This window comes from Astatotilapia calliptera, chromosome 8 (genome assembly GCF_964374335.1).
Source record: "Astatotilapia calliptera chromosome 8, fAstCal68.1, whole genome shotgun sequence".
Taxonomy (NCBI): domain Eukaryota; kingdom Metazoa; phylum Chordata; class Actinopteri; order Cichliformes; family Cichlidae; genus Astatotilapia; species Astatotilapia calliptera.
In genome coordinates, this window is record NC_137429.1 from 9,351,066 (window position 1) to 9,364,838 (window position 13,773).

The window sequence follows — 13,773 nt, forward strand, 5'->3', positions numbered from 1 at the left end:
AGCAAACAAATAAAAACAAAAGCACAATGCCGAATAAATGCACGCATTATCCCATACTGGGTACCAAGCCTGAGACAGATTTGTAAAGTTTGTTTTGTATTCACAGAGAATTATAAGATATATTTGAGCTTGTCCTTCAGAGGACAATTGTACTTAAAAGGGATAAACAGAGCTTAGTATTAGTAAGTGTCATTGTTTTATGCTTTAGTGAAGGAGATTGTCAGAGAAAAATGCATTTATGGTGGACAAGTAAAGCTTTCTGAGTGGATAATTGTAGAAGAACTTCTTCAACAGTAATGCTGATATATGGTTAATGCTCAATTACTACAGTGGGGTCAAAGATCAGCATCAGTCAGACAGGGTTTAGAAATGTTCTCAGACTTAAAAGGTTTTTTCACAGCTGACATGCATGTCTATATAATCTACATCTTTTTCTTATTTATTATTTTTTCATTTAAAGAATATAACGTTTGTGAAGTGAGAGAAATACTGGAGTAAATTTCATTTGGCTTCGTAGTATAGTGTGTTGCACATTTGCCTAATGAGTGCTTGTCTTGCTAAGTTAACCACTGTAGAGGGATTTTTCATTACCAGCATCAATATCTAAATGCAGAGGAACAAACAAACAAACTTATCAAGTTTTCCTTCTTTTGGGTCTAACTCTGGGATGCATTCACTCACCGGGTGTCTGATTTTATTTTGTGTGTGTGTGTGTGTGTGTGTGTGTGTGTGTGTGTGTGTGTGTGTGTGTGTGTGTGTGTGTGTGTGTGTGTGTGTGTGTGTGTGTGTGTGTGTATCCAATGCTGCAGTAACCAGGCAGTGAGGATGCTGGAGTGCAGAGAGAAACCCACGCCGGACATGTTTGGAGAACTGCTCCGCAACGCCAGCAACATGGGAGACCTACGCAACTGCCCCGTGAGAGCGTGCACACACAGGACACTTTTGCATGACGCACGTGCACTCCTTTCAACGTGCACAGAAAACGTGCATTTCATTTTGTGCCCTTCCACGCTCAACTTCTTCCCTTTTATCAAGAGAAGAATGTAATCAGGAAACTAAAGCAGGGTGAAAATCACATTCTGAAAATATAATTTGCACTTGTTTCATCATTTCTTTGTTATTTTTCCTCCTTCTCGCTACGGCGGGTCTCTGTTACATAATGAGCGGCTCATTTGCATTTTCTTCCCGTTTTTCATCTCTCTTTCTATTACGGGAAGCATTTTCCAAGTTGTCCTCGTCGACCTCCCATACAGTAAATGATGGCAATCATCAGTTTCTTCTTGTGGGAGAAAACTGTGTTTGGTTGTTCAGAGGAAGATCGGTTTGAAATTATACATGAAGACGGAGTGTTTTTGGAGTAAGAGCCGTGCACGAAATGCGAACTGTAAAAGCAATAACGGGAAGAAAAAAAATGGCGCACGTGAACAGAGGAATTTTCAATGATTCCTTTGTTCTGCAGGCTTGTGTGTTGCGATGCCACATGGGGAAGTGCTGCTGCTGAATAGATCCAGTTTGACCACACACACCCACCTCTGTCTGCCAAAGTATCTGTACAAAGAGCCTCCTCTCTGGGCACGGGCGAGCAGCTGCCCCTCTCGTCACACAGCACAATCACCACTTCCACTGCTGCAGCCACACTAACACACACCCAGTGTTTCTTTAACCACGGTAAACGTTGGCATTGTGTGCGCAGTCCCATGGGAGACACACAACCTGTCTGTGTTTATCTTTCATCACTTGCAGCGCTGATCTTTTGTTAATACCACCTTGGGCGTTGCTCAAACAAAGTGATGGTATTTGGATGGAAGCGAGGCTGCTGGATGATACTGTAAGTGTGAGATTGAAGATAGGACAGTGCAGGGACTGGATAATGTGATTGATGGCGAAGTTTTGCACAGGCGATTTGAAATTTGGCGAGTTGTGAACTAATATCAGTGCAATAAAGTGAATATGTAGATGAGATGATCAGTGTTTTAGCTCTTCAGATGTTCATCAAAATGTAAACATTATACTGGATCACTGTGACATGTGACAACAAAATAAAAATGTTCATGTTTTCTATGTAGTCTTTTAATGTGACACGTTATTTACTCATAGGATTTACTCAGTGCTCCCGTTCATGTTTTTTGAGTAGGGAATGGTGTGTATATATCTATATGAAACATTTAGATCTTATAAGACTTACAGAGTGTATACTGTGATTTATTTCAGAGCACATATAACATAAATGCACTATTTAAGCTGCAGAAATTCTTATCTTCCCCTCCGATGTACTAGTGCTGTTGCTTGGCATCCCTGCCTGCTATTTTCAACCCTTCCACCACCTCAGCATCCACCCACGGGAGGGCTGTTTACTTATTATGCCCCAATTTTATCCATCCATTTTCTTCCACTTATCCAGTTCAGGGTCACAGGGGGGCTGGAGCCTATCCCAGTTGTTACAGGGCGTGAGACACGGTCCATCCAGGACAGGTCGCCAATTTGTCACATTCACACCGGCAGCCAAATTGCAGTCACCACTTAGCGTAATCCCGTGCATGTCTTTGAACTGTGGGAGAATGCTGGAGTATCTATGTGGTGTGGTGTTGCGTGCTAAACACCCCACCTCCATGCCACCCGCTCCCCAATTTTTATGTAACATATTTACATGACACCCATCCTGGATGCCAGCCTGGGCGCCAAATTCAAACTATATTTTTGTGCTGTAATAAATCTGTGATGCTTCACTAAAAGATATTACATTTAAACTTTAACTAGTAACCAAGTTTCTTCAGAACCAGCCAGAATTAGACTGCAGTTTTTTTTATATTGCAGCTGATTTAAACAACTCTACACACCGTGGGCAGTGCATTGCTATGTTACCCCATCAAAGTAATCCATTACTATAGTTACTGTGATTGTTCATTTGGTAGAAAAAATAAGACATGTCACTATCCAATGTAATGAAAGAAAAAAATTAGAATTATTATTTAACATACTTGGCTGCTGCTGGCTGTGCAGGATTCAAATGTATGTATATAAGTGATCATAGATTTATGGCTTCAGATATCCATTATCTATAATGATACATTTATCAAATGACTTGTGAAATGGGCCTGTGTGTTGGATTTTTGTAGTTTTGGCTGTGATCCGTATTGATATAATAAAGCGGTTTACATAATCTAGCTAAACTGTTGGCTTGTTTACAGCCTCTCTCATCAGCTGTGGTGGTTTAGGCGTTTATCAATCCTCCATGAACGATCTCTTCAGTGACTCCATTATTAAAGATGAGAAAGCATTTTCATTCCGCTGCTCTTTGATTTGTCAGGAAGCAACAACAACAAGCTTTGTGTCATTTTAATCTGAAGAATGCCACAATCAGCATACTGCGATCCTACAGTATCATTTGACCAGCAGCCCTGTTATATAACTCTCCGTGTCTTGGAAAGGTCTGCATGGCCACAGTGATTTAAAAAAAGAAAAAGAATGGTGGGGGAAAAAAATCTTTGCATATAAAATTCAACGATGAGGCTGCACCGATCAATGCTGTATTATGAAGCAGAGCGAATCTGTTTGCACAACCGTTTGATGAATGATGTTGTCAGCGGCTGTTCCCCTCAGCGCTGAGAGCTAACTGAAGCTGTGTCCCGTCCATGTGTCCTAAGCATACAGATAGCCTCGTGTCTCAGTGCTGTGCTGGTTGGCTGCTGCTCCCTGGCTTGTGTTTGTGTCCCTTTCTGAGAATTGAGAAGCAGACCCTGGCAAAATACCTTCCTGCCATTTCTGGTGCCAGTGCAAGACAGCCCGCCGCCCACAAAGGGAGAGTTCTGTGTGCGATTGTGCTTATGTGTGCGAGTGCTGTGTTTGGCAAAGTGTCTGGTTGCCAGGGTGTTCTCAGGCTGTTTCCGAGCCTGCTCTGCCAGCACTGCGTGCATGCTTGCGTGTGTACATGTGTGTACGTTTGTGTGTGTGTCTGTGTGCACCAGCTCTGTGGTGGGTCATGACTCAAAGGAAGGATTCAGAACACACGGTTCTGAACTCAACAGAAGGCCCAAGGGACAAATACAACTCAGCACAGCACTTCTTCCTCTGTCGTTCTCTCTTACAGTCCTTTCATGATCTCTCTGTTTTTTTTTAGCCTTTTGTCTCTGTCCCTCACGCTCCTACTGTTCAGGTTTTCCGTGTGTGTGCGTCTTCATTACTGCCAAATAGGGATGGCTTTAGTGACGTGCACACTCTGTAGCCTCATCACACATGATGAATAAAGCTGTTTAATCACGCACTCTTTTTTTGTTTTGTTTGTTAACCTCCTCTCGTCCTTTCGCTCTCACAGAGTAACTGTGGGGAGGTATTGCGTATCCGCCGGGTGCTGATGAACTCACCGGAGATTGTGTCCATCGGGCTGGTGTGGGATTCAGACCACTCTGACCTAGCAGAGGATGTCATACACAGCCTGGGAACCTGCTTGCGTCTGGGAGATGTAAGCGACCGCACATTATACACTCCTTTGAACAAAATTAGCGTATATCGTGTGTTTCTATCCAAGCAGCTGAGCCCAAACTGACATAAATACACAGATGTAATTTCCCTAATATTCTGTGGCGAAAATAGCTTTGTGTGCAGTGTGTATATGTGAATCAGAAGGGCTGTTAACTCCCAGCAAGCACCAGACGCCCCTGGGCCTTTTCAAGTCTAATTTCAAAACCAGTCAGGGTCGGTAAAAATACTCATAAATACTTGAATTTTATTGAAGTGAAGGTGAAAATTTGTTGTTTTTTTTGCAGAACAATGGAAACGTCTAAGATTAAATTTGTTGCAATTTAAAAAGTTTAGTTGACATCTGCATGACACTTTACTGTTCAAAAATGCAAACGTATGCATATCTTATCTTATTTGCATTGTATTTGGGTGTGAAAGGTTTGCAATTACACAGCAACACATTATTAACAAATAAAACAAAACAAATGCAAAAACTAGTGCTGGATGGGATTTCTTAAAAATGTTTGCTTGCAGAGCTTATTTGTACTGCACTCTGGACAGTCAAAGCCTATTGTTCCCAGATACTCTGGTTGCACAGTGCTGCAGGGGTTTATAGAGTCGTCTCACAGGAAGAAGAGGTCTCCTTTCAAGGTTCAGTCAAATGTAGATATAAAGGGATGTCATTTCAAGGACCAGTAAATTCAACCTTTTTTTTTTTTGCTGGGTTGTCTCAAACTGATTTCAATTAAAAAACAAAAAACAAAACTCACTTTTACTGTAGTGCCACCAACAGGCAAAATTTGCATGTTTTTAAAAGCTTAGAGCCAAATAATTGTAATCTCTTGCTAACAGTGCATGCATACTGGCATACCGAGTGTTTTTGCATGCTAATGTTTTGCAGGAGTGCTGGAGTTTTTTGGTTTTCTGTCCTTTCAAGTAAGGGTTCATGGTAGGTTAGTGGCAATGCTCCAGAGCGCAAGCCTGACAATCATACACTGAAATTGGTTTCTCTCTTTTGTTTAAGAGAAAATGCATCACAGTCTACTAGTCCTAGTTTTTACAATAAAACAAAATATTTATGCATATCTCATACCTTTTGGAGAGTTGTTATAAAAGTGAATAAGGTCCAGGGTGTGAAAAATCAGAATACAGTAGAGTCCTAGATTTCCGGACCAAGAGTAGTAATTTGTAATTTGATCTACAGCAAACTGCTTTCTGCTAGATGTAAGCACATGCATAAATTATTTTTCAGCACATTATCACATGCAAACTGTCCGACACAAGCGCATGCATGGATGTATATGTATTTTCAGTGTGTGTGTGTAAACAAATACACAATAACTTGCAATAATGTGCAAGTTCAGCATGTTAAAAAAACAAATTCTGTGCAGATACGACGTAATCTTCCAGACTTTCAATTTTCTTATAAAGAGCTCAGAACGCTACTTCTCCATTTACAGCTACAGCTTTTACACCTCTCTCACACACACGCGCACACACACACACACGTGTTCGACCTCTGATAGTCGGCGTCATGACTGAGTAATGTTGATGCATTTTAATGCCCCTGTTACATCTCCAGCCGCATTCCGAAGTGATATCCATGAATAATGGATTAGTGAATATGAATATGTGTTACAGTGACTCAAGTTTTTCCCTCTATCTTCTGTCTCCGCCTGCTGCTCTGTCTCTTGTTTTCATCCTGCAGCTGTGAGGGGGAAAAAAACAAGCTGTTGAATAAGAAAATCTGAGGTGTTATCTATTGAATTTTCCAAATTGTGTTTAGCTATTAAAAGTGTGTGCATTTCCCTCCACAGTTACTTTCACTTGCTGTTTTTCTGTATCTTACCCATCCCCCTTTTTTACACTTTTATGTCCCGTTTCTCCTCAGATTAGATAACTGTAGTGCTGCTGCTGCAGTAAACCAAACTTTATATTCAGTTAACTGTAAATCAGCTGTTAAATTTAAAAGGAATTAATACAGATCTTCGTTGTTTATCTGCAGATTTATGGGCTGCTGGCTGGACAAAAGAGTTGTGGTTGTGCAAACTTGTTAAGATGTATTTTCTGATTCTTTAAAGATTTCAAAATAATAAATAATGAAAGCATTTGCTGGTTGCAGGACTAGATTTATTCTAGCTTATTATGTTGAATCATGGAGATATATGGTTCATCAAAGCACAGTGGCTAGAATTATACATATGGCTATCAATACACTGCCTTTGTCTGTGCATGTTACTAGCAGTATCATCTGGAGCAAGTGACCTTACTAAGAGATGAGTGTGAGAGCCGTGCATCATTTCCGCTTGAAAAACTGCAGCGTGTATGCAGCACTGTAGGTTTGTGTGCGCTTCGCAAGCAGAGGAAAGTGAGGAGAGTGAAGAATTACTGCATACAGCATATACTAGGTGAGCAAAAATGTGCTTGTATTCACATTAACTAACTCTTCTGTCTCTCTCTCTCCCTCTCTCTCTCTCTCTCCTATACCGCACACCTCTCCCCTGCATGCCCCCCTCCCTTCTTGTCTCCTCCCCCTCCCTCTTATCTCTCTCTCTCTCTCGGTAGTTGTTCTACCGTGTGACAGAGGAGAGGGCTCGCCAGGCGGAGCTCTACTTGGTGGGCATGGTGTGCTACTATGGCAAGCACTACTCCACCTTCTTCTTCCAGACCAAGATACGCAAGTGGATGTACTTCGACGACGCCCACGTCAAAGAGGTGAGACGTAGTTTGAGTCCCGAGTCTGCACGCTGCAACACGAGGAGCATCTGCTGCATCTTCACTTGTGCCTGTGAGAGCAGAAATGACAGGAGCTGTGCTGTATGTTAGTTTAAGTGCTGCACAGTCAGGTCTTTTGCAGTAGAGGCAGCTTTAGATTGATTATGTGTTTAAGGTTTAATCCCTGTCTTTGTTTAGATCTATGCGCTTAAATCTCAGTGCAAGAACTGTGTTCATATTATGTATGTAATTTAAGTGTGAGTCCTTTTCTTAAAGGCTAAAAAAATCCTCATGAATACTCAGCAGAAATAAGAGAACGAACTTGTGTGCATGTACCTGTCCTAGACTATCAATCATAGTTCACAATAAGGGTCATATTAGATTATTGACTGAGATAATATGATATCAATGAAGACACAGCAGCACCAAGTGTATTTGACCTTCTACTTTTAGAGGAATATGAGTAGCGTTATATCCTAAAACAGATAGTTATACTTCCTTTTTATGTGTGTGTGCTTATATAAATATATATTTTTGTGTGTGTGCTCTGCATCTCTAGATCGGCCCTAAGTGGAAGGACGTAGTGTCTCGCTGTATCAAAGGCCACTATCAGCCCCTGCTGCTGCTCTACGCTGACCCCCGTGGGACGCCGGTGATACTGCAGGAGAGCCCAAACCCCTGTACCAGCTCCAACCCGCAGCTGGAGCTCCAGCACTGCAGCAGCAAGGCTGGTTACGACAGTGAAGACTCTGGTACAGCAAAGATGATACACTCTGCTAAATATCAGATCGGGTTGATCTGTCTTTATTATTTGAGAACATGCGGGGTTATAGCTTTAAAGCTCTGACCTTCAACCCTATAATCTGCCTCTGCATACTGCAGAGCCTGTGCTATAGTATTATCATGCCTTTAAGTGGAAACATATGCGCATACAGGATTACCTAAAAGGTCACCTCTCTTTCTCTTTTCTCCCACAGGTCGGGAGCCATCCATATCCAGCGATACTCGCACGGACTCTTCGACAGACAGCTCGAGTCACCGAGGTTCTCGCAGCCGATCCCTCCACCAGTCTACAGGCAGCCACCTCTCCAGTGAATCCCAGACCACAGTGGTCTGTAATTACGACACTGGCACACCGCCGCTTGGTGCTGACGCTGGAGGTAATGCTGCTGGTCCAAATGTTCTTCCCCTTAAAAAAAATGCAGTTGCACCTTCAGTCAAGAAACCCTAATGGTTTAAAAAATAACAGCAAATACTCAAGTGTTTTCAGGGAGATGCAGAAAGTATCATTGTTGATATAGTTAAGAGCAAACAGTTATGCGTTTTCAAGTTTCGGTGAAGGGAAATGGGTTCTGCAGAGTCTTCAGGTTATGCGCCTCGTTAGTGGTTACTCTCACATTTATTTGCACTGCTGCCTGCATAATTGCCCCCTGTGGGATAAATAAAAATGTTATTGGATTTATTTTCTCTTCCTTTTCTCCCGTGTTCAGAGTCAGCAGTGGAGGGTCCTCCGCGCCCTCCCTCTCCTCCGCTGCAGGAGTACAAGGAGACGGCTGTCTTCCTCCTCTCCTCCCGCAGGCCTCTGACCTCCTCTTCCTCTTCCTCCCGTCCTCTGTCCTCCTCCTCTTCTTCCGGAGTTGGGGGCTGCGAGGGGGGGATTGGGGGTCCCCACTGGGAGGATGAGAGCACTAGCAGTGAGAGCAAGTCCAGGTACTGCAGCACTCGTACACATCGGCTGTAGAATTAGGTGAAAGCAAGATGAAAATATTTCACGGTAATGCCTTCTTCAAATCACACGTAAATACTCACATCTCTTCAGGGGAAAAAGTAGAAGTGCTTATTAGATATGGAGCTTATTTTCATGTTGTTAGGCTACTCATTCAATATAACTATAATGTGTGTATATATATATATATATATATATATATATATATATATATATATATATATATATATATATATATATATTTCAACACTGTACCCCAGATTGAATTGAAAAGTTAACACGCTGCCCTTCAGCCTGTTAGAAAAAAATCCAGATGAGGAAAAATCTCAGATTCCTCGCTTTGAGTTCATAGTTAAACAGCTCTGCACACTGTGAGACACACAGCAGTCTGTTCCTTCTGATCTTTAAGTGAAAGTTTGAGATAATAACACAACACAGCTTAAAGAAAATAAAATGCACAATATCACAAGAATCGTGGCTGTTAAGTGAACTGTAGCTAGCATCCTATTGTGGGGCACATGCTCAAAGGCTGTGAATGCCCACTTTTTTAAGAGTTTTGGAAGTGAATTTTCAATTTATTTCTGAAATGGCATTTGTGAAATGTCAGTGGAGATTTCCTTATATAACGAGTTTTCAGTTCTGAAACAAGCCAAACAGTTGTGAGGTGAGTCGTGACCATAAAAAGATTTGATTTGGATAAAACGACTAAAAAAAGGCTAAAAGTGCAAGACTATTTACATAATTACGTTTAAAGGTAAAGGAACTTCTCATCCAGCAACCCTTTGTAAATCTAGTTTCCACAACAAAGGACTTTCAACCTTCTTGAATTTAATAGGTTTCATTATCATACTGGTGTATAACAAAAGGTTGGAATATATTTTGTATTTTGTGATGTGTATGTAACAAAGTATAGCCTCATTAGCAACATGTTACAGTCCTTCACTCTTGACTGAAATCAGATTTTCTTGGTAACAGCGACCTCCACCAATCAGAAATGTTGCTGTTTCTATTCAATTTTTCCAGTAGTGACAATATGAATAAAATGTGCGTTTGTTAAGATAAGGTTGATATCATACAGACTTGTGCTTGGTTAGATTGCTTTGGCTTCTCAATCAAAGTCTGTAACCTCACTCTTGAGATCGATCACCAGACTGTTTAGCTGAGTTACGGCTAGCTGACTAACTGGCCCTGCCTTGCATCACTCTGGGCTAGTTCTTTGAAGAAACATTTTCAGTTATACACCTTTGCAAGATTTATTGTTGCATGAAAACAAAACATTATAGACAAGTTAGTATCACGGATCACATTAGCAGGTAATTTGTCAAGCTAGCCAAGTCGCATTTTCACTGAGATTTGAATTTGCCTGCAGTAATGTAAGCTAGCAAGAAAGCTACAGTAAGTAAGTTAGTTGTAGCTTAGCTAGACCGCTTGAATCTGGCAGTGCTTATTTTGTAAAATTTGCTGATAAAGTAATGCAAGGTGGTCATTTTGTTATGTTAGTGATTAGTGTACTCCATATTATGAAAAGATGTCACTTTGGATCTTCTCTAAAACATGTCCTAAATTATGGGCACATAAAAAAAGGTATTACTGTTCTGCAGACACACGGCAACTAACGTCATGAGAAACTGTGACAATCATAGAGGCCTAAAGACCAATCAGTGGCCTGACAACCACTGTTCGCTCTCATCTCTTGTGCAATGTGAAATTGGGATTTAACACAAGAAAAATTATACGTGTTGTACTTTTAAGTAAAAGAATGAATCATAAACAAAAGTAGACATTCTGCAGAAAATTTTACTTTCTTTTGCAGTTTTTAAATAATTTTTACCAGAAGACTAATTTTTTTCAGTCAGTAGACATGTTCAGCATTGAATCCTTGTTCTTTGCTCTCTAGTTCTTCTGGAGGCCGCTACAGGCCAACTTGGAGGCCCAGGAGAGAAGCGCTGAACATCGACAGCATCTTCACCCGACAGAGAGGCTCCTCTGTGGGCTATAACACTGTGCCTGGCCCGCCTCTCCCTCCAGGGCCTCAGGACTCACTCCCTTTAGAGGGACCTGCTCCACTGCTCGGATTGCAAGAAGTAGAAGCCAGAGAAGTTGGGGAGTTGGAGGCGGGGTTTGGGCTGGTTGGGCAGCCCAGGTCTCTGGGCAGTGGGCGGACGATGGGTCCCCCTGCCCCTCCACCTCTGAGAGGGGTGGAGCACCAGCCACGTCTGATTCAGAGGATGGAGAGTGGCTACGAGAGCAGCGAGAGGAACAGCAGCAGCCCCGACAGGTAGGAAACTTACAGATACAAATTAGTTTGTTTGCATTATCAACATTTATGCCTTTCGTTTACCCTTTTCCTTTGTTTACAGGGAGGTGGGGCAACAAAAACGGGTGCTGATGTCAGGTCCTTCATGGCGTTCAGTGCCTAAGTCCAAGAGCAGCAGTGCCATCCTGCAGGAGCTGCCCCCACCTACTTGGAGTGGTGGCACTAATGCAGGTGTGTGTTTTTGCTTAATTTCTTCAACATGCATTTAAATTGATGAATATTTTCATTCCCCATATTTCTCGTGTGTGTGTGTGTGTGTTTTCAGGCCCAGGGCGTAGTGAGCTAGACGAGCTTCAGGAGGAGGTAGTGAGGAGAGCCCGCCTGCAGGAGCAGCAGAAGCGAAGGGAGGCGGAGCGGGAGGCAGCCATGGGATTTAATCCCAAACCCAGCAAGTTCATGGACCTGGACCAGCTCCAACACCAGGGTATGGATGAAATATGGAAACATAGAAAATCAGCAGCTGGAAGTTGGTAGTGAATATGTATGGGAGTTATATGCTTATGAAATACTTCCAGCGGAATGCAATTTGGGCTTCATTTGCCTATGTTTAATTGATCTTTCCTGATATTTCACTGCCCGCATCAACACTGATTTACTTATACAACAGCTGATGAGTAAGAAACCATTTATGTAAATTTAATGTGTTTAAACCTTTACCCCTCAAAATTGCATTTAAAGCTGCGCCAAGCAGAAACCCGCATAGCAAAGGCCCATCTAGACACTTCCATGTCTCAATTTGTGCTTCCAAAAAAGAAAAGGTGGATATATCTTTGGTATTAAAATGTTATGCTTTATGCTGATAACATGTATATTTATGCTAAAATCTTGCCTGGTGCAGTTTTGAGGTCACCTGTGTCTAGATTAACAGTCACAGTGACTTGTATGTCCATGTGTCTGTCTGACCTCGTCTTTGTCCTCGTTCCCATCTGTTGGTCTGTCTCTCCATCTGTCTCTCTCTGATGTTTTTTTTTTTTCATCCGTCAATTAGTTCAGTGTGTTTTATTTCAGAGGACGTGTGTGTTTGTGTGTGTTTGTGTGTGTGGATCTAGCAGTTCCAGCTGTGTTCAGTGTAGCTGAACAGAGCAGAGCAGAGTTTTTACAAAAATGGAAACTCCTGTGGGGCGTTCACTGACCGGCACAGAGCAGGAAACTCTTTCTGGGTGATTCCTATTTAGAATCACAAGCACAATCCAAGTTCAGTGCTCCGATATCCTGGCTATCCTCCAGAGTTTACAGTGTGTGTATTCCTCTGCTTCCAAAAATGTGTTTCTCTACCTTTTTCGTTCTTGTGTGGTCTATAATGATGTGGGTATCTGTGTGTTATGGTGTGAGCTTTAGATTGTGTCTTTCTTTGACTCGAGTCACACTTTAAGGGTCATTCCATTAATTTTACAGTTAGTTTATGAGTATTGCTATGTGGCCTGTAACAAAACGTTCTGTGATTTCTTCTCCGTCTCTGGAGAATCGGTATCGGCTCTGGGATAAATTACTCAACTGATGCCCTCTGAGACTTTAAATGTCTATAATAAACTGTGCATATGGACTTCAAAATTTGGGTATGTACCAGGACGTGAGGTTCTAATATTAGACTCTCAGAGTTGCTTCATGGGGAGAGCAGAAGACTGTGGTGCCTGACTCATATGAAGTGGGATCACAAAGTTTTATAATTCCACCTGGTTTAGTTATTATTCCCTCACAGCAAGAGGGTTCTGGATTCTAACTTTGGCGTGCACGTTCTCCGCGTGTATGCCCGGTTTTCTTTGAAAGCTTCAATTTCTTCTGCCAAAAAAAAAAAAAGAATCATGCGAAATTAAATTCTAAATCTTATGAGTTTCATTTCGTGGGTAAAAGTACAGCTAACTTTCACTTTAAGGTTGCTTCCTTGTGCATTTCTGGGCTTTTGCTTGCACCTCTTCGGTTTTAAGATTGCTTCCTGGAAATCCACTTTATTGATAAAGCTTATAGTGGATCAGGTGATGCAGCCTAGGCATCCTTCACCCTTTTCCCCCCTCCCCTTACCCCAAAGCAGTCGCATCATATGGCTTTTCTTCTCTGCTCCTGGTTCTGCCGGAGGTTTCTTCCTGTTAAAAGGGAGGTCTTCTGTCCTACTTTTGCCAAGTGTTTGATCATAGGGGGTTATCTGATTGTTGGGGTTTTCTCTATATTTTTACAGGGTCTTTATCTTACAATATAAAGTTCATTCAGGCAATTGTTGTTGTGATCTGTGGCTATAGAAATGAGATTGAATTAAACTGAACTGGGATCCAGCACACACTGCAGATGTGCAGCTTGTCAGAATGGGACTTCCATACTAGTAGCACCCAGTGCTGGTGCAGTGCTTCACAGGGAGACCGCATTAAACTGGAAATTAGCCAGACATGCATTTTTACCTGTTATACACAGAATCACAAAAACTTTCAGTTGTTCCTTTAATCAGGTCTGAGTATTATATTTTGCACATGCTTTTTAGCCACAACAGCAATGCAGCTCTGTGGATAGCAATGTCAATTGGGCATTTTGGTGTTAATGGAAATAGTATAACTTCTGCTGAAAGCAG

At 41.9% G+C, this 13,773-nt stretch overlaps 1 protein-coding gene across 4 annotated transcripts in view; it reads left to right on the forward strand.

Moving 5' to 3' along the window:
- usp54b (ubiquitin specific peptidase 54b) overlaps positions 1 to 13,773 on the forward strand; it is a 56,974-nt gene that overhangs the window by 30,588 nt on the left and 12,613 nt on the right. For all 4 annotated transcript variants that reach the window (XR_013910947.1, XM_080305417.1, XM_080305418.1 and 1 more), the window contains 9 exons: positions 810 to 915; positions 4,313 to 4,459; positions 7,024 to 7,173; positions 7,733 to 7,925; positions 8,151 to 8,333; positions 8,664 to 8,883; positions 10,797 to 11,177; positions 11,260 to 11,387; positions 11,482 to 11,640. Coding sequence is in view for 3 of the 4 variants with exons in the window: in XM_080305417.1 (XP_080161543.1) it covers positions 810 to 915; positions 4,313 to 4,459; positions 7,024 to 7,173; positions 7,733 to 7,925; positions 8,151 to 8,333; positions 8,664 to 8,883; positions 10,797 to 11,177; positions 11,260 to 11,387; positions 11,482 to 11,640 (1,667 nt within the window). In the remaining variant the exon portion in view is untranslated. The remainder of the gene's footprint in view (positions 1 to 809; positions 916 to 4,312; positions 4,460 to 7,023; positions 7,174 to 7,732; positions 7,926 to 8,150; positions 8,334 to 8,663; positions 8,884 to 10,796; positions 11,178 to 11,259; positions 11,388 to 11,481; positions 11,641 to 13,773) is intronic.